General features: G+C 61.3%; 1 protein-coding gene across 2 annotated transcripts; it reads left to right on the top strand.

The window, feature by feature from the left end:
- The first annotated feature begins 384 nt into the window (after nt 1-384).
- On the top strand, nt 385-9,259 carry TRPV4 (transient receptor potential cation channel subfamily V member 4). Of its 2 annotated transcripts, none has more exons than XM_065851608.2 (16): nt 385-466; nt 3,033-3,466; nt 4,442-4,614; nt 4,805-4,957; nt 5,211-5,351; nt 5,463-5,761; nt 6,093-6,272; nt 6,357-6,515; nt 6,636-6,728; nt 6,817-6,890; nt 7,000-7,165; nt 7,388-7,454; nt 7,694-8,010; nt 8,133-8,260; nt 8,464-8,585; nt 8,751-9,259. In XM_065851608.2, the coding sequence occupies exons 2-16, from the start codon at nt 3,090-3,092 to the stop codon at nt 8,891-8,893; spliced, it is 2,592 nt and encodes an 863-aa protein (XP_065707680.1). In that variant the 5' UTR covers nt 385-466; nt 3,033-3,089; the 3' UTR covers nt 8,894-9,259. The 2 variants fall into 2 exon arrangements, with proteins under 2 accessions (XP_065707680.1, XP_071671965.1); XM_071815864.1 differs by lacking the exon at nt 385-466 and adding an exon at nt 2,854-2,904.
- The last annotated feature ends 3,559 nt before the right edge of the window (nt 9,260-12,818 follow it).

Genomic DNA, 12,818 nt, shown 5'->3' with positions numbered 1-12,818 from the left:
GCTCTTCCTGGCGAGGAACGGCTGTTTTGGGAAGAGTTTTTAGGGCTGTTCCTGGTGGGGTCTGTTCCAGGGAGATTGTTCTGGGGAAACTTGTTCTGGGGCTCTTTCAGGAAGGGTGTTTCAGGGACGTGTTCCTCGGGGGTGCGTTTTAGAGAGAGTGTTTTTAAGTCGTTTTGGGTGGTGTTTTCGGGGCTGTTCCCGGCGGGACTGTTTCGGAGACGGTGTTTTGGGGCTTGTTTTTGGAGGTTATTGGGGGTGGGGGCTGTTTCGGGAAGGGCGTTCCGGGGCCGTGCCGGTGCCCGTGTGCCGGCAGGAGCGGAGGGGGCGGGCGGGGGCCGCTCCCGCAGGCGGGTCCCGGTGCCGCCCGCCCCCGCAGCCGGGCCAGGGAGGGGCCGCTCTCCGGGACGGGCCCCGCGGCCACTCGGAGGAGCCGGAGCCAGAGGGACCCTTCGCGGGACGTGCCGAGGTACGGACGGGCAGCAGGGGGGCCCGCAAAAACGGGGATGGCACGATCGTGGAGGTGGAGGGGCTGGGGCGTGGGGACCAGGGCAGGATGGAGCCCCCGGAGCAGGGGGCTGAGACAGGATGGAGCCACCAGAACGGGGACGGGGCTGCGGGTTGTGCTGGGCGAGGCAGGGCCCAGCCCCACGGGAACCCCTGGCACCGCGGGTGTCCTGACTCGTCTGGCCAATTTGGGGGCTCAGCGCTGCGAGGGTGAGGTACCAGATGTGTTCTCATGGGGGGCTTTGGGGCAGGGCTTACCAATGGCTTTGAAGTTCATCTGTTGGACCATGACGTTCATGGCTCTTGCCTGAGTCAACATGGTCCTGGCGGTGCGGTTTGGTCTGCAAGGTGATGGGTTAATTCCGGATGAGCGTTTCTAGCGGGACTGAACTTAAACACAGTGTGGTTTCAGTGATTCACTCCTACCCGGCCCCTGCCGTGCTTTAGTTTGAGGAACGCATTAATATGGCAAAGTCTGCACCACCCGCTAACGGGGCACCCTCCCTGCCGCCTGGCCAGGGCACGTCCCAGCACGTCCCCATGTTGGTGCCGGCAGCTGTGCCCCCATGGTGGGCTGGAGTGGGGGGATAACTGGGGATACTGGTCTGGCTGGGAGGTAACTTGGTGGAAAGCTGGGGAGAGGTGGGAGCGCGCGTGGAGGGGTGAACAGGAGGGTTTGTGTTGGATGTGAGAGCCGGGGCCGTGCCAGCAAGCCTTGGTGCACGGTGAGCTGTGTCTTGACTCATTTATTCCATGGGATGAGGAAGTCTGAAAAATAAAAACCCAAATAACTAACAAGCCAAATAAAACCCCATTGACAGCACCTTTCCTGGCAGCCGCTGCGTCCGTGGGAGCACAGGGCTGACAGCACCGGCCAGTGAGCCTGTCATTTCCGACATGAGCCTCCTGCTCCCGGCCCCACCTGCCCTTTCCACTTGTCCCCTCACTTCTGCCCTGCATGTCCCTGGGCTCTGGCCTCTTGAGCATCCCCAGGTCCACCTGTCACCTGGCTGAGTCCCTCAGCTGAGTCCTCAGCCAATTCCTACAGGTAACGGTGTCCTGTGCTGGTGACTCCCTGGCTCTGCCCTGCCCTTGGGCCACATATTACAGCCTGTGCCGTGTTTCAGCTTTTCCCTAAAGCTCAGCCTGTCCTGGGGCTGGAATTCCAAGCACAGCTGAGGAGTTGGGTGCTCTGTCTCCATGCATGGCCCATGGGGTTGGTGTGCTCAGCAAGCTGCTCTTCTCCATTATCCAAGGACAAATCAGCCATGCAGGGGCCCATGTTTGCCCGGGGTCAGGGTGTGGGACCTGTGGCCTTTGGCAGGTGCTTGTGGAATTTCTGGCAGAGAGGGTGATGGCGGGAAAGGCAGCATGGAGGAGAAACCGTGTTGGCTCAGTGGCTCACCCCATGTCTCCCAGGGCTGCAGCATCCCTGCTGGGTGTCGTCCGGAGTGGCAGGGATGAGGGGACCACTGCCTCAGGACCCTCTGCTGCAGGGGGCTGTTTGCAGCCCTTGTTCCCTGTGTCTGGGGAGCGCCGTGTCCCCCGCTGTGGGGCTGCCATGGGCAGCTGTGGGACACGCTGCCTAATTAGAAGCACATTACCCAGCAGAGCTCCCTGCCTGCCCTGGGAGGGCCCAGCCTGCCATTATGGCTTGTTTTACAAAGCTGCAGCCCAGCAGAAAATGATACGTTTCCCGGCTGCTTTTTCTGTCCCAAGACCCGCCGGGAGGGCTGAGCTCCCCAGAGGCAGGAGCTGGGCTGAGCTGTAATGCTGCTGTGTTTCATGGGTGTGTTTTGGTGGAAAGCGGAGCTGGGGGACAGCCCAGGGTCACTCACCTGCCTGGCTGTGCCCCTGCCAGCGCTGCCAGCCCCTGGGGACCTGGCGGGCAGGGCACAGTGGTGCTTTGCTCTCCATGCTGGTTAGCACAGCTCCCCTGCAGCCCCATCTCCCTCTGGGCAACCTAAACCCATAATTTCTTGTCCTAACCACTCCTCCTGCCCTCCCGTGGGCTGCAGCCCCCCGTGCCACATCCATCCCCCTCCTGGTGTCCAGCGTGGCTGTGCTGACACCACGGGCACCCACAGCTGGGTCCCACCGAGCCTCCCAGGGCTGTGGCAGCGGAGGGACATCAGGGACCAGCCCTGGCCCTGCTCCCAGCCCTGCTGCGGTGGCAGCTCCCGGCTGTGGGTTGTATCCCAGGAATGTTTTCTTTCCTTGGGCGGCAGATGGGAGTGCACAGGGTCTGCTCTGTGCGCTGTCCTGGGCTGCACCCAACCCAACCGCAGTGGGGAGAGGCAGCGGGGCCGGGCTCGCCAGCACCCGTTACAGCTGCGCTTTGAAGCCGGCAGCACCGCAGCCAGTGGGGGCTACACGGACACGAGGGGTCCCCACAGCTAGGTAGGTGGGTGCCAAGGAGAACCGGGGCAGGCAGGACCGGCTGGGAGACCCTGGGCAGTGTGGGGGCACGATGCTCTGTGGGAGAGGATGGGGTTGTTTGGGGGTGACGCTGGGTTTTTCTCTGCCAGGTCTCCTGCTGTCGTGAGCGAAGCTGGGGATCATAGCCACCCCACTGGCCAGGGAGCATGGCAGATGCCGAAGACCCCCCACGCTCCCTTGGTAGTGATGCTGGGGAGGGCCCAGGAGATGATGGGTCCCTCCAGAATGACTCCTTCCCACTCTCCTCGCTGGCCAACCTGTTTGAGAGCGAGGACACCCCGTCCCCCGCTGAGGCAGCGCGGGGTCCCCCTGGCGCTGGGGATGGAAAGCAAAACCTCCGCATGAAATTCCATGGGGCATTTCGGAAAGGTGCCCCGAAGCCCATGGAGCTGCTGGAGTCCACCATCTATGAGTCGTCCGTGGTCCCTGCGCCCAAGAAAGCCCCCATGGACTCGCTCTTCGACTATGGCACCTACCGCCACCACCCCAGTGAGAACAAGCGCTGGCGCAGGAGGGTTGTGGAGTGAGTACGGCGATGCCCGTGCACCCCGGTGCCGGCGGGAGTGATGGGTGGGGGGTGCACCGGGTGCAGCACTGTGGGGATACCTGGCAGCTGGGGATGGAGACAGACCCCCATGGTACTTTGGGGTGCTTTGGGCAGGGGATGCCAGGCACAGAGGGCAACTCCTGGCCACCCTGGGCTGTGCCGTGGGTCTGCAGCCCTGCGGTGCCAAGGGGCCAGAATCCCGTCACCCCTTCCTCCTTACCGGTGCCGTGAAAGAGGCTCTGTGTGCCCGGCCGCTCCCCTGGCCGGTGCGGACGTCTGGCTCCCCGGCATGAAAGGGCTTTTCAGGAGGGCCTCCGCCCTCCCCGCGCCAGGAAAACGGAGCTGGGGGGGCAGCCCACAGCCGATCGCACAATGTCTCTCTGTGCTGGGCACCTGGGGCGGCCGCCGTGGCCCCCGGCCATGGTCCCCACCCCAGGGGTGCAGCCGGGCTCAGGGCAGTGGGGTGTCCCTGTGCCCCAGCGGGAGCTCAGTCCCCTGGGCGGTCAGGGGGGCAGGTGGGTGGGGGGACAGGGATGCCCCATGTGCTCCCAGCCCCAGAGATCCCAGCTGGGGCAGCTGCTGTCCCTCCGCCCCCTGTCCCAGTGCCAGCCGGTTGTCCCCAGCCCATACCCCTGTCACCAACTGCTCCAACCGGTCTGACTTTGCCTGCGGTGCTGGCGCGTGGCTGAACCCGTGTGCCGTCCCTGCCAGGGGGCACGGCTGGGGCCCAAAACTCTGCAGCACCTGGACAGGAGCCGTCAAGGTGCCCACTGGCCCTCATGGGTGATACTGGGAGCACTGGGCTGCTGTGGGTGGGGAGGCTGCCCCATGGGTGACCCCGGGTGGGGATCCCTGTGCATTTTGCTGACAGCTGAGCAGCCTCAAGCTCATTGCACAGGTGGGAAACTGAGACAGCAGCTCCAGTCCCCAGCGCTGGTGGTTCTCCTGCAGGAAGCAGGCACCAGGCGGGAAGGGTCCGGCTCCCAACCCACCCCCCGTCCTCAAGGTCTTCAACAGACCCATCCTCTTCGACATTGTGTCCCGGGGATCCCCAGCTGGCCTGGACGGGCTCCTCTCCTTCCTCCTCACCCACAAGAAACGTCTCACAGATGAGGAGTTTCGAGGTGAGGACCTGGCCCTGCCCTGGGACCCCCGTGGCACTGGGGCCGTGCTGTGCCACTGGTGGTCCCCATGGGGATGGTGATGCACAGGGAGCTGTTGTGTGCAGCACCTTGGAGAAGCTGGGGATGCGGGGCTGGGCCCTCCATGGCTGGGGGGCTTGCCCTGGCCCCCTTCAGCACCATCTGCTCCCAGAGCCCTCCACGGGGAAGACCTGCCTGCCCAAGGCGCTGCTCAACTTGAGCGGGGGCAGGAACGACACCATCCCCATCCTCCTTGACATCGCCGAGAAAACGGGCAACATGCGGGAGTTCATCAACTCACCCTTCAGAGACGTCTACTACCGAGGTGGGGGGGCGTGGGGCCACTGCTAGCTTTACCTGGGCATGGGGACCTCAGGGACATTTGGGGACTAGAGCAGCGAGGACCCTGGGGAGGATGGAGGATGCTGGAGGGTTGGGGGATCAGAGCAGCGAGGACCCTGGGGAGGCTGGGGGGCTCAGGGGGAGCTTGGGGACTGGAGCAAAGGTACCCTGGGAAGGTCAGGGAGCCAGGCGAGGTCATAGGGCAAGGTGGGGGCTGACGGTGGCTGGTGGCACAGGTCAGACAGCCCTGCACATCGCCATCGAGCGCCGCTGCAAGCACTACGTGGAGCTGCTGGTGGAGAAGGGTGCGGATGTGCATGCCCAGGCTCGCGGCCGCTTCTTCCAACCCAAGGACGAGGGTGGCTACTTTTATTTCGGTGAGTGGGGAGGGAGCTGGTGGGTCACCCAGGGGGACTGAGTGAGCCCCAGGGATGTCCCCATGGTGGGGTGAGCGTGACATGCATCCTGCTGATGTACTGTCCCCACAGGTGAGCTGCCCCTCTCGCTGGCCGCCTGCACCAACCAGCCCCACATCGTGCACTACCTGACAGAGAACGGGCACAAGCAGGCGGACTTGCGGCGCCAGGACTCCCGTGGCAACACCGTGCTGCATGCCCTGGTCGCCATCGCTGACAACACCCGCGAGAACACCAAGTTCGTCACCAAAATGTACGACTTGCTCCTTGTCAAGTGCGCCAAGCTCTTCCCCGACACCAACCTGGAGGTGCTGCTCAACAATGACGGCCTCTCCCCGCTCATGATGGCTGCCAAGACTGGCAAGATTGGGGTACGGTCACCCCCCTGGGCTGGGATCCATCTGTCCTGCCCACCCCGGCTGCAAGGGCTGAGCCCCGTCAGGTCTCGGCTGAGCCCTGTCACAGTCAGTGCATGTCCCAGCCAGCAGTGAACTGCATGGCTGCTCTCTGCAGATGCTGTTGGACACCCAGATGTGCAGCCTATTAACCTGGCTAATTAACCCTCATTGCATTCCGTCCCTTCCCTAATTAACCCCAGGCCCTTGGCACATCCCATCCTTTCCCCTGACTTGCCCTCATCCTTCCGTGGTGCGGGCATATGGGGTGCTGAAAAAGCAGAAGCTGCAACATCCCCCCCGGCAGATCTTCCAGCACATCATCCGGCGGGAGATCACAGACGAGGATGCTCGGCATCTCTCGCGGAAATTCAAGGACTGGGCGTATGGCCCCGTCTACTCCTCCCTATACGACCTCTCCTCGCTGGACACCTGCGGGGAAGAGGTGTCCGTGCTGGAGATCCTCGTCTACAACAGCAAGATTGAGGTGTGCAGGGGTTGGGGGGGGCTGGAGGGGGTGGAGAGAGGCCATGGGGCTGGGTCCCCGCTGATAGTGCCCATGTCCCACCAGAACCGCCACGAGATGTTGGCTGTGGAGCCCATCAATGAGCTGCTGCGCGACAAGTGGCGCAAGTTCGGGGCTGTCTCCTTCTACATCAGCGTGGTCTCCTACCTCTGCGCCATGGTCATCTTCACCCTCATTGCCTACTACCGCCCCATGGAAGGGCCTGTGAGTCCCACGGCACAACCCCATGCCCAGCACCCTCTGGCAGGGGGTTTGAGGGGTCTCTGCCCCCAGCCCAGCCTGCCCAGGGGGGTGGAACAGCTCAGCTCTGTCCTTTCCCTGCAGCCCCCCTACCCGTACACCACCACCGTTGACTACCTGCGCCTGGCCGGGGAGATCATCACCCTTCTCACCGGCATCCTCTTCTTCTTCACAAACGTCAGTGTGGTGAGGTGGGGGGTCCTCCTGTGGGAAGGCTGAGCCCTTGCTCCCCCCGGCCTCTTCAACCTCTCCCTCTCTTCCCCAGATCAAAGATCTGTTCATGAAGAAGTGCCCAGGTGTGAACTCCTTCTTCATAGATGGCTCCTTCCAGCTGCTCTAGTATGTGGGGAACCCCCAGTGGCCCCCGAGCCACAGCACCCCCGGGTTTGTGAGGGCCAGCAGCTGGTGGGGGCTGTCGGTGCAGGGTCTGAGCCCAGCTCTTCTCCAGCTTCATCTACTCGGTGCTGGTGATCGTCACAGCGGGGCTGTACCTGGGTGGCATCGAGGCGTACTTGGCTGTCATGGTCTTCGCGCTGGTCCTGGGCTGGATGAACGCACTGTACTTCACTCGGGGGCTCAAGCTGACGGGGACCTACAGCATCATGATCCAGAAGGTCTGGTGGGGTGGGGGGATCTTCTCCTTCCCAGCAGGAGGTCCTCCTATGGATGTGTGGCCCGAAAGGAGGGTCCTTCTTGCTTTCTTGAGGGTTTCTTGTGGCTCAGCTGTGCCCCGCTCCCAGCCCGGCCATCTCTGCAGCATGGCGTTGCAATGGTGCCCCGGCACACAGCTGGGTGCTGTGGTCCAGCACATCTCACGCCCTCTCTGTCACTTGCAGATCCTCTTCAAAGACCTTTTTCGCTTCCTTCTGGTCTACTTGCTCTTCATGATTGGCTACGCATCAGGTAGGTGCCTGGCTGCTGAGCTGGGGCTCAGGGGGAAGACAAGCCCTTTGGCATGGCATGGTTGGGCAGGGACTGCGGAGTCCCCACTCCATCCCACCCCAGTGGGCTCAGCTTCTGCCTCCTGCTGCAGTGGAGAGGGAGGGAGGTTCAACCAGCATGGAACTGCTGGGGGGCCCGTTGTGGACCCTGTCCTTGCCACTGCCACCACGGACTTGCCACTCCTGTCCCTCTTCTCCCAGCTCTGGTGTCCCTCCTCAACCCATGTCCCAGCAGCGAGTCCTGCAGCCCAGAGCAGCCCAACTGCTCGGTGCCCACCTACCCCTCCTGCCGGGACAGCCAGACCTTCAGCACCTTCCTGCTCGACCTCTTCAAGCTCACCATTGGCATGGGTGACCTGGAGATGCTGGAGAGTGCCAAGTACCCCGGCGTCTTCATCATCCTCCTTGTCACCTACATCATCCTCACCTTTGTGCTCCTCCTCAACATGCTCATTGCCCTCATGGGTGAGACCGTGGGCCAAGTCTCCAAGGAGAGCAAGCACATCTGGAAGCTGCAGGTACCAGCACCCCAGGAGCTGCACTGCAGCACGCCAGCCTCCATCAAAGCAGCACCACCTGGGCAAGGGACACCCGTGTCTCTGTCCCCAGGTGGCTGAGGGATCCCTGCTGTCCCTGGCAGTGGGCCACCACCATCCTGGACATCGAGCGCTCCTTCCCAGTGTTCCTGCGAAAAGCGTTCCGGTCGGGAGAAATGGTGACTGTGGGGAAGGGCACCGACGGGACGCCTGACCGCCGCTGGTGCTTCAGGTAAAGGCGGGTGCCCTGGGGATCCCTGGCGAGCAGTTGAGCCTCTCCCACTGCAGCAAACAGCATTTCAGGGTGGTGGCACCATGCGTTCGTTTGCTGGTAGTTTGTACTGGTCTGGAGCCAGGAGGCATTGCCAATGGCGGGATGGTGCAGGGATGCAGGAGCTGCCACTCTTGGCTCCCTGTGCAACCCCTTCCCCACAGGGTGGACGAAGTGAATTGGTCGCACTGGAACCAGAACCTGGGCATCATCAGCGAGGACCCAGGCAAGAGCGACACATACCAGTACTACGGATTTTCCCACACCGTGGGCCGACTGCGGAGAGGTGAGTGAGGTGCTGCGGGCTGGGAGCGTCCCTCAGGATGCTGTCTGCAGCCTCCAATGAGCTCCCGGAGCAGATTGGCTTTGGGCACTGGGTGGCACAGGGCTGAGCAGGGAGGGGGAGCTGACACAGGCTCCTGTCTGGGATAAACTCCTGCCATCTCTGCAGATCGCTGGTCGACGGTGGTGCCGCGCGTGGTGGAGCTCAACAAGAGCTGCCAGCCGGAGGACGTGGTGGTGCCGCTGGGGACCGTGGGCACAGCAGAGGCGCGGGAGCGGCGGCACGGCCAGGCCTCTGGCTCCCCACTCTAGCACAGCAGTGCTGGAGCCAGCAGACTCTGCCCCAGCCCCTGGCACAGCCAGGGGAATTGGCCACTGGGCTGAACGGTGCTTGTCGGCTCCTCAGGGATTTGTGCAACCTCTGTACCATTCTGGTGGGTGTCCAGCCTGGTTGGGGGCCCTGACCCTGTCCTGGCAGTGCTGGGGATCTCAGCTCGCACAGACGAGCTCCAACATCGCTGCTTCACTTTGCCGAGCTGGGGCTGTTGGCCGTGCCAGGAACCTCTGCCATGGGCAGGGAGGGGGGAGCGTGGCTCCTCTGCACACCAAGGCCAATGGTTTTTGCCACACATTTTTGCACAAGATTTATACAACTATTTATTTAGTTAATAAAGACTGACCTGCCACCGCCGTCTCCTCCTGGCTTTGACTGGTTTCAGGTGTGAGCGCATTGCTGCAGACAGGTCTGCGGGCGGGAGGCAGGAGCAGCGCAGGGCTGCGGGACAGGAGTGTGGTGCATGGTGCGGCGAGTGGCTGCGGTACAGGTGCGGTACATGGCTGCCTTGCAGGCCTGCGGTGCGCGGCTGTGGTTCGGGGCCACGGTGCAGGGCCGGGGCAGCCGGCGCTCCCCGTTGCCGCCGGAGGGCAGCACACACCGCGCCGTGCGGCGGGAACGAGCCCGGGCGGGGGAGCGGAGCCGCATCGGGGGCTGACAGAGGGGCTGCGGCCGAGCTGGGCACTCGCCCATCTTAGCCATTCCATCTTATCCCATCCCCATCCCGCTATCCCATGCCCATCCCCGTCCCGCCATATCCTGTCCCGTTACTCTATCCCGTTATCCCATCCTATCCGATTATCCCATCATCCCATTCACATACTATCATATCCTATTCCCATCCTATTATATCCCATCGCAACCCATTATCCCATCCCCTTATTCCGTCATATTCCATCACATTATCCCATCACATCCCATCAGATTGTCCTATCATATCCCATCTCCTTATCCCATCCCCTTATCCCATCATATCCCATCCCCTTATCCCATCATATCCCATCCCTTTATCCCCTTATCCCATCCCCTTATCCCATCGCATTATCCCATCATATCTGATCCCCTTATCCCATCCCCATCCCATCCCCTCCTATCCCACCTCATCCCACCTCTTTAGCAGCGATGCTTCTTTTCTGCTCATCTCCACCACAGCCCCCTGAGACAGTACAGTTTCCTTTTGCAGCTGGATGTTGTGTAGGTCCGAAGGAGAGATTTGGGTGGGCACCAGTGGCACGGTGACATGGTGGCAGAGACCCTGGCCAGGGCCCTGCAGGCAGCCCAGCTCACTAAGCAAATGATATAGCAGAAAAGGGGACACTTCATCTTCAAACTCGATTACTCGCCGTTAGCTTTAACTGCACTGTCTCCGTTTAAATGTGATTTACATATATCTCTCATATTGTGGTTTAAGTATTTCCCCAGGGTGAGGGAATGAATAAGTTTCATTATCACTACTTAGGAGAGGCTGAGGTTTCAGCTCTCGGCTTGCGCTGCATAATTGAATGAGGAGCTGAGCTGGCTCCTGCTTTCATGCCGGCTGTTGTTTGAAAATGATAAACTTTGGTTTTGCCCATCCAGGCGCCACCAGACCTGGGGGCGCAGGCTGGGGGAAGCCTTCGTATGGGGCTTGGTCACCTGGTGTGCTGGGAATGGGTGCTGTGCCAGCAATGGTTGCTGGGCTGGAGATGGGTGCTGGGCTGGAGATGGGTGCTGGGCTGCAGCTGCCCAAAGCTGAGGGGCCACATGTGAGCAGGATGCCTCTGCCACATTTGAGGCTGCAGGGATTGTCTTTGGCCCTTTTACACCCTGCCCTGTAAGGCCTGAACTGTTGCAGAAGCGGGGGTACCACGGGGGCTGGCCGCTTTGGGGTGCTTGGGCATGGTCTCCTCCCACCCCCCACTGCCCTGCCAACAATGACAAACCCAACAAAGGGAAGAGAAAAGCACTTGTCATCCAGAATGCGAAGTGCGGAAGCAAATTTATTTTTAGATAAATCTAAAGCTTAATTTGCGAAGCTAATATCAATCAAAATGAGAGATGGGGTTTTTTAAGTCCTTTTGCAGCCGTGCAATTTATACTGCCTGTCTCTTCTCCTCACTCGCAAACGGCAAAGGCAGCCGCTAAGTTGAATATCAGCCTCACGCACACCTGCCTTAGAAATTATTATTCTTTTAATAGGAAGATATTTGCAGACTAGAAACAGCCTCATTTCCCCAGCGCATTCCTGCAGCACTCGTGGGGTGCTGTATCCCACCAGTGCGTGGCAGTGCTGTGGGTGGCGATGGCTTTGCCATGGGTGCCAGGAGGCGTCTCGGGGGTCCCTGCACCATCTCCAGACGGTGTCTGCAAACATTTCAGGTCCCCACAGGCTCACCTGTGCCCACTGAAGCCAGCGCTGCAGCAGTCTGGATGGAAGCAGGTGCGTGCCAAGGAGGGACCTATTTATTTTGCATTACACATTTGAAGTCTTCCTGTGCAGGGTGAAATCTCCTCCAAGAGGGAGCTATCTGAGGGGACAATTAACCTGCTAAATAATAAAAAACCCCGTGCACCTCCTAATGAAATGTAATGACTTGAAGACTGGAAAGATGGATCACACCATCGCCCCCAGCCGCTCGCCCTGATTGATGGTGATGTGGGAAGCACGTTGGAGGCAGCGCTAACGAATCCCCCTCCCAGGGCACCGGGAATGGAGCAGTTTCTCTTGGGGCCGCCAGTGAGGCTCCTTGCACCGGTCAGCCCTGGTAGCCCCCAAAGCCCTGGGGGAGCTCTGGGGCAGGGGACAGTGAGGACACCCCCAGCCATGCCGTGGCTGCCACCAGCACTGCGACTCCTGCCCAATGCAGCAGGACCCCCCCTCCAGCACCACTTCGAGCACCGCCATGCTTCAACCTCATGTTTCTTTTGCTGTGGCATCTTTTTAATGACAAAGATCTAAGCAAATCTTTTCCTTCAGTCGATCTCATTTTAACATGCCGGCAGGCAACGGCATCCTACCCCCACCTAGTAACATTAACCTCTGTGAAAATTCCCTTTTGTCCTAATTTCTCTTTGTTCCCTGGATTGACTGTCACGCCGCTCGCTGCCGGTGACGGAGCGGTCCCCTCCTGGCACGCCATAAATATCGGCAGAACTGCGCACGCCGTGGCTACAGCAAGAGAGCAAATGAGACAAATGGAGCTGTGGTCCCCGGCTGCAGCCGTGGGGCGGCTCCAGGCATGTGGCTGCGTGGCCGTGTCCCTGTCCCTGTCCTCATCCCTGGCAGAGCTGGGGGGAGCAGCAGCCCCCCCCTCCCCGTCTGGATAACGGCTGCCATATGTCACCAGGGGCCGGGGAGACGCACCCTCCACCCAGCGCTATTTGGGATTTAACACTATTATCCTAATGCAACCGGCTCATTGTTGGGGCTGGGAAGCTGCCAATGGGGTAGCGCGGGGGGTCTCTGGGTTGGGGGGGAGCAGTTCACTCACCGAGCTGGGCTGGGGTCACCAGGGAACCCCCGCTCTGCCCCAGCACCGGAAACCTGCCGGGGGGACACTTGGTGCCAAACTTGCCGCAGATGACGGGTGGCAGGGGAGATGTCACCGGTGGTGGCTGCCACTCCCACAGGGTACCTGGTGTCCATCACCCGGGTGTCAGGGCTGTGCGGGGCTGTGCAGAGGGGGCCACAGCCCCCATCCCCGGGGATTTGGGCCACATGCACCCACCTCACCCGGCCCCGGCCGCCCGCTGGGTGCGAGGCGCAGGCTGGCACCAGGGCCGGATTAATGGCTCAGCATCGTTAGCAGTTTATTTATAAGGTGCTCCCCCATGCCCTAAAAATCTGCAGGAGGAAGGCGGGGAGAAAGGGGCTGGGGGGGTCCCAGCTCTGGGTGTGGGGGGGGTGAGAAAGAGCAAAGCAAA

The sequence above is a fragment of the Patagioenas fasciata genome, chromosome 17, assembly GCF_037038585.1.
Source record: "Patagioenas fasciata isolate bPatFas1 chromosome 17, bPatFas1.hap1, whole genome shotgun sequence".
Lineage (NCBI taxonomy): Eukaryota > Metazoa > Chordata > Aves > Columbiformes > Columbidae > Patagioenas > Patagioenas fasciata.
The sequence above is the reverse complement of the archived record's forward strand: the minus strand, read 5'-3'. Positions and strand labels throughout refer to the sequence as shown.

Excerpts from the sequence above, each read along its gene's own strand:
- TRPV4 (XM_065851608.2), top strand. The coding sequence starts at position 3,090 with ATGGCAGATGCCGAAGACCCCCCACGCTCCCTTGGTAGTGATGCTGGG. Across the intron at positions 3,467-4,441 it reads TGGCGCAGGAGGGTTGTGGA|GAAGCAGGCACCAGGCGGGA; the intron begins GTGAGTACGGCG and ends GTTCTCCTGCAG. Across the intron at positions 8,261-8,463 it reads GACCGCCGCTGGTGCTTCAG|GGTGGACGAAGTGAATTGGT; the intron begins GTAAAGGCGGGT and ends CCTTCCCCACAG.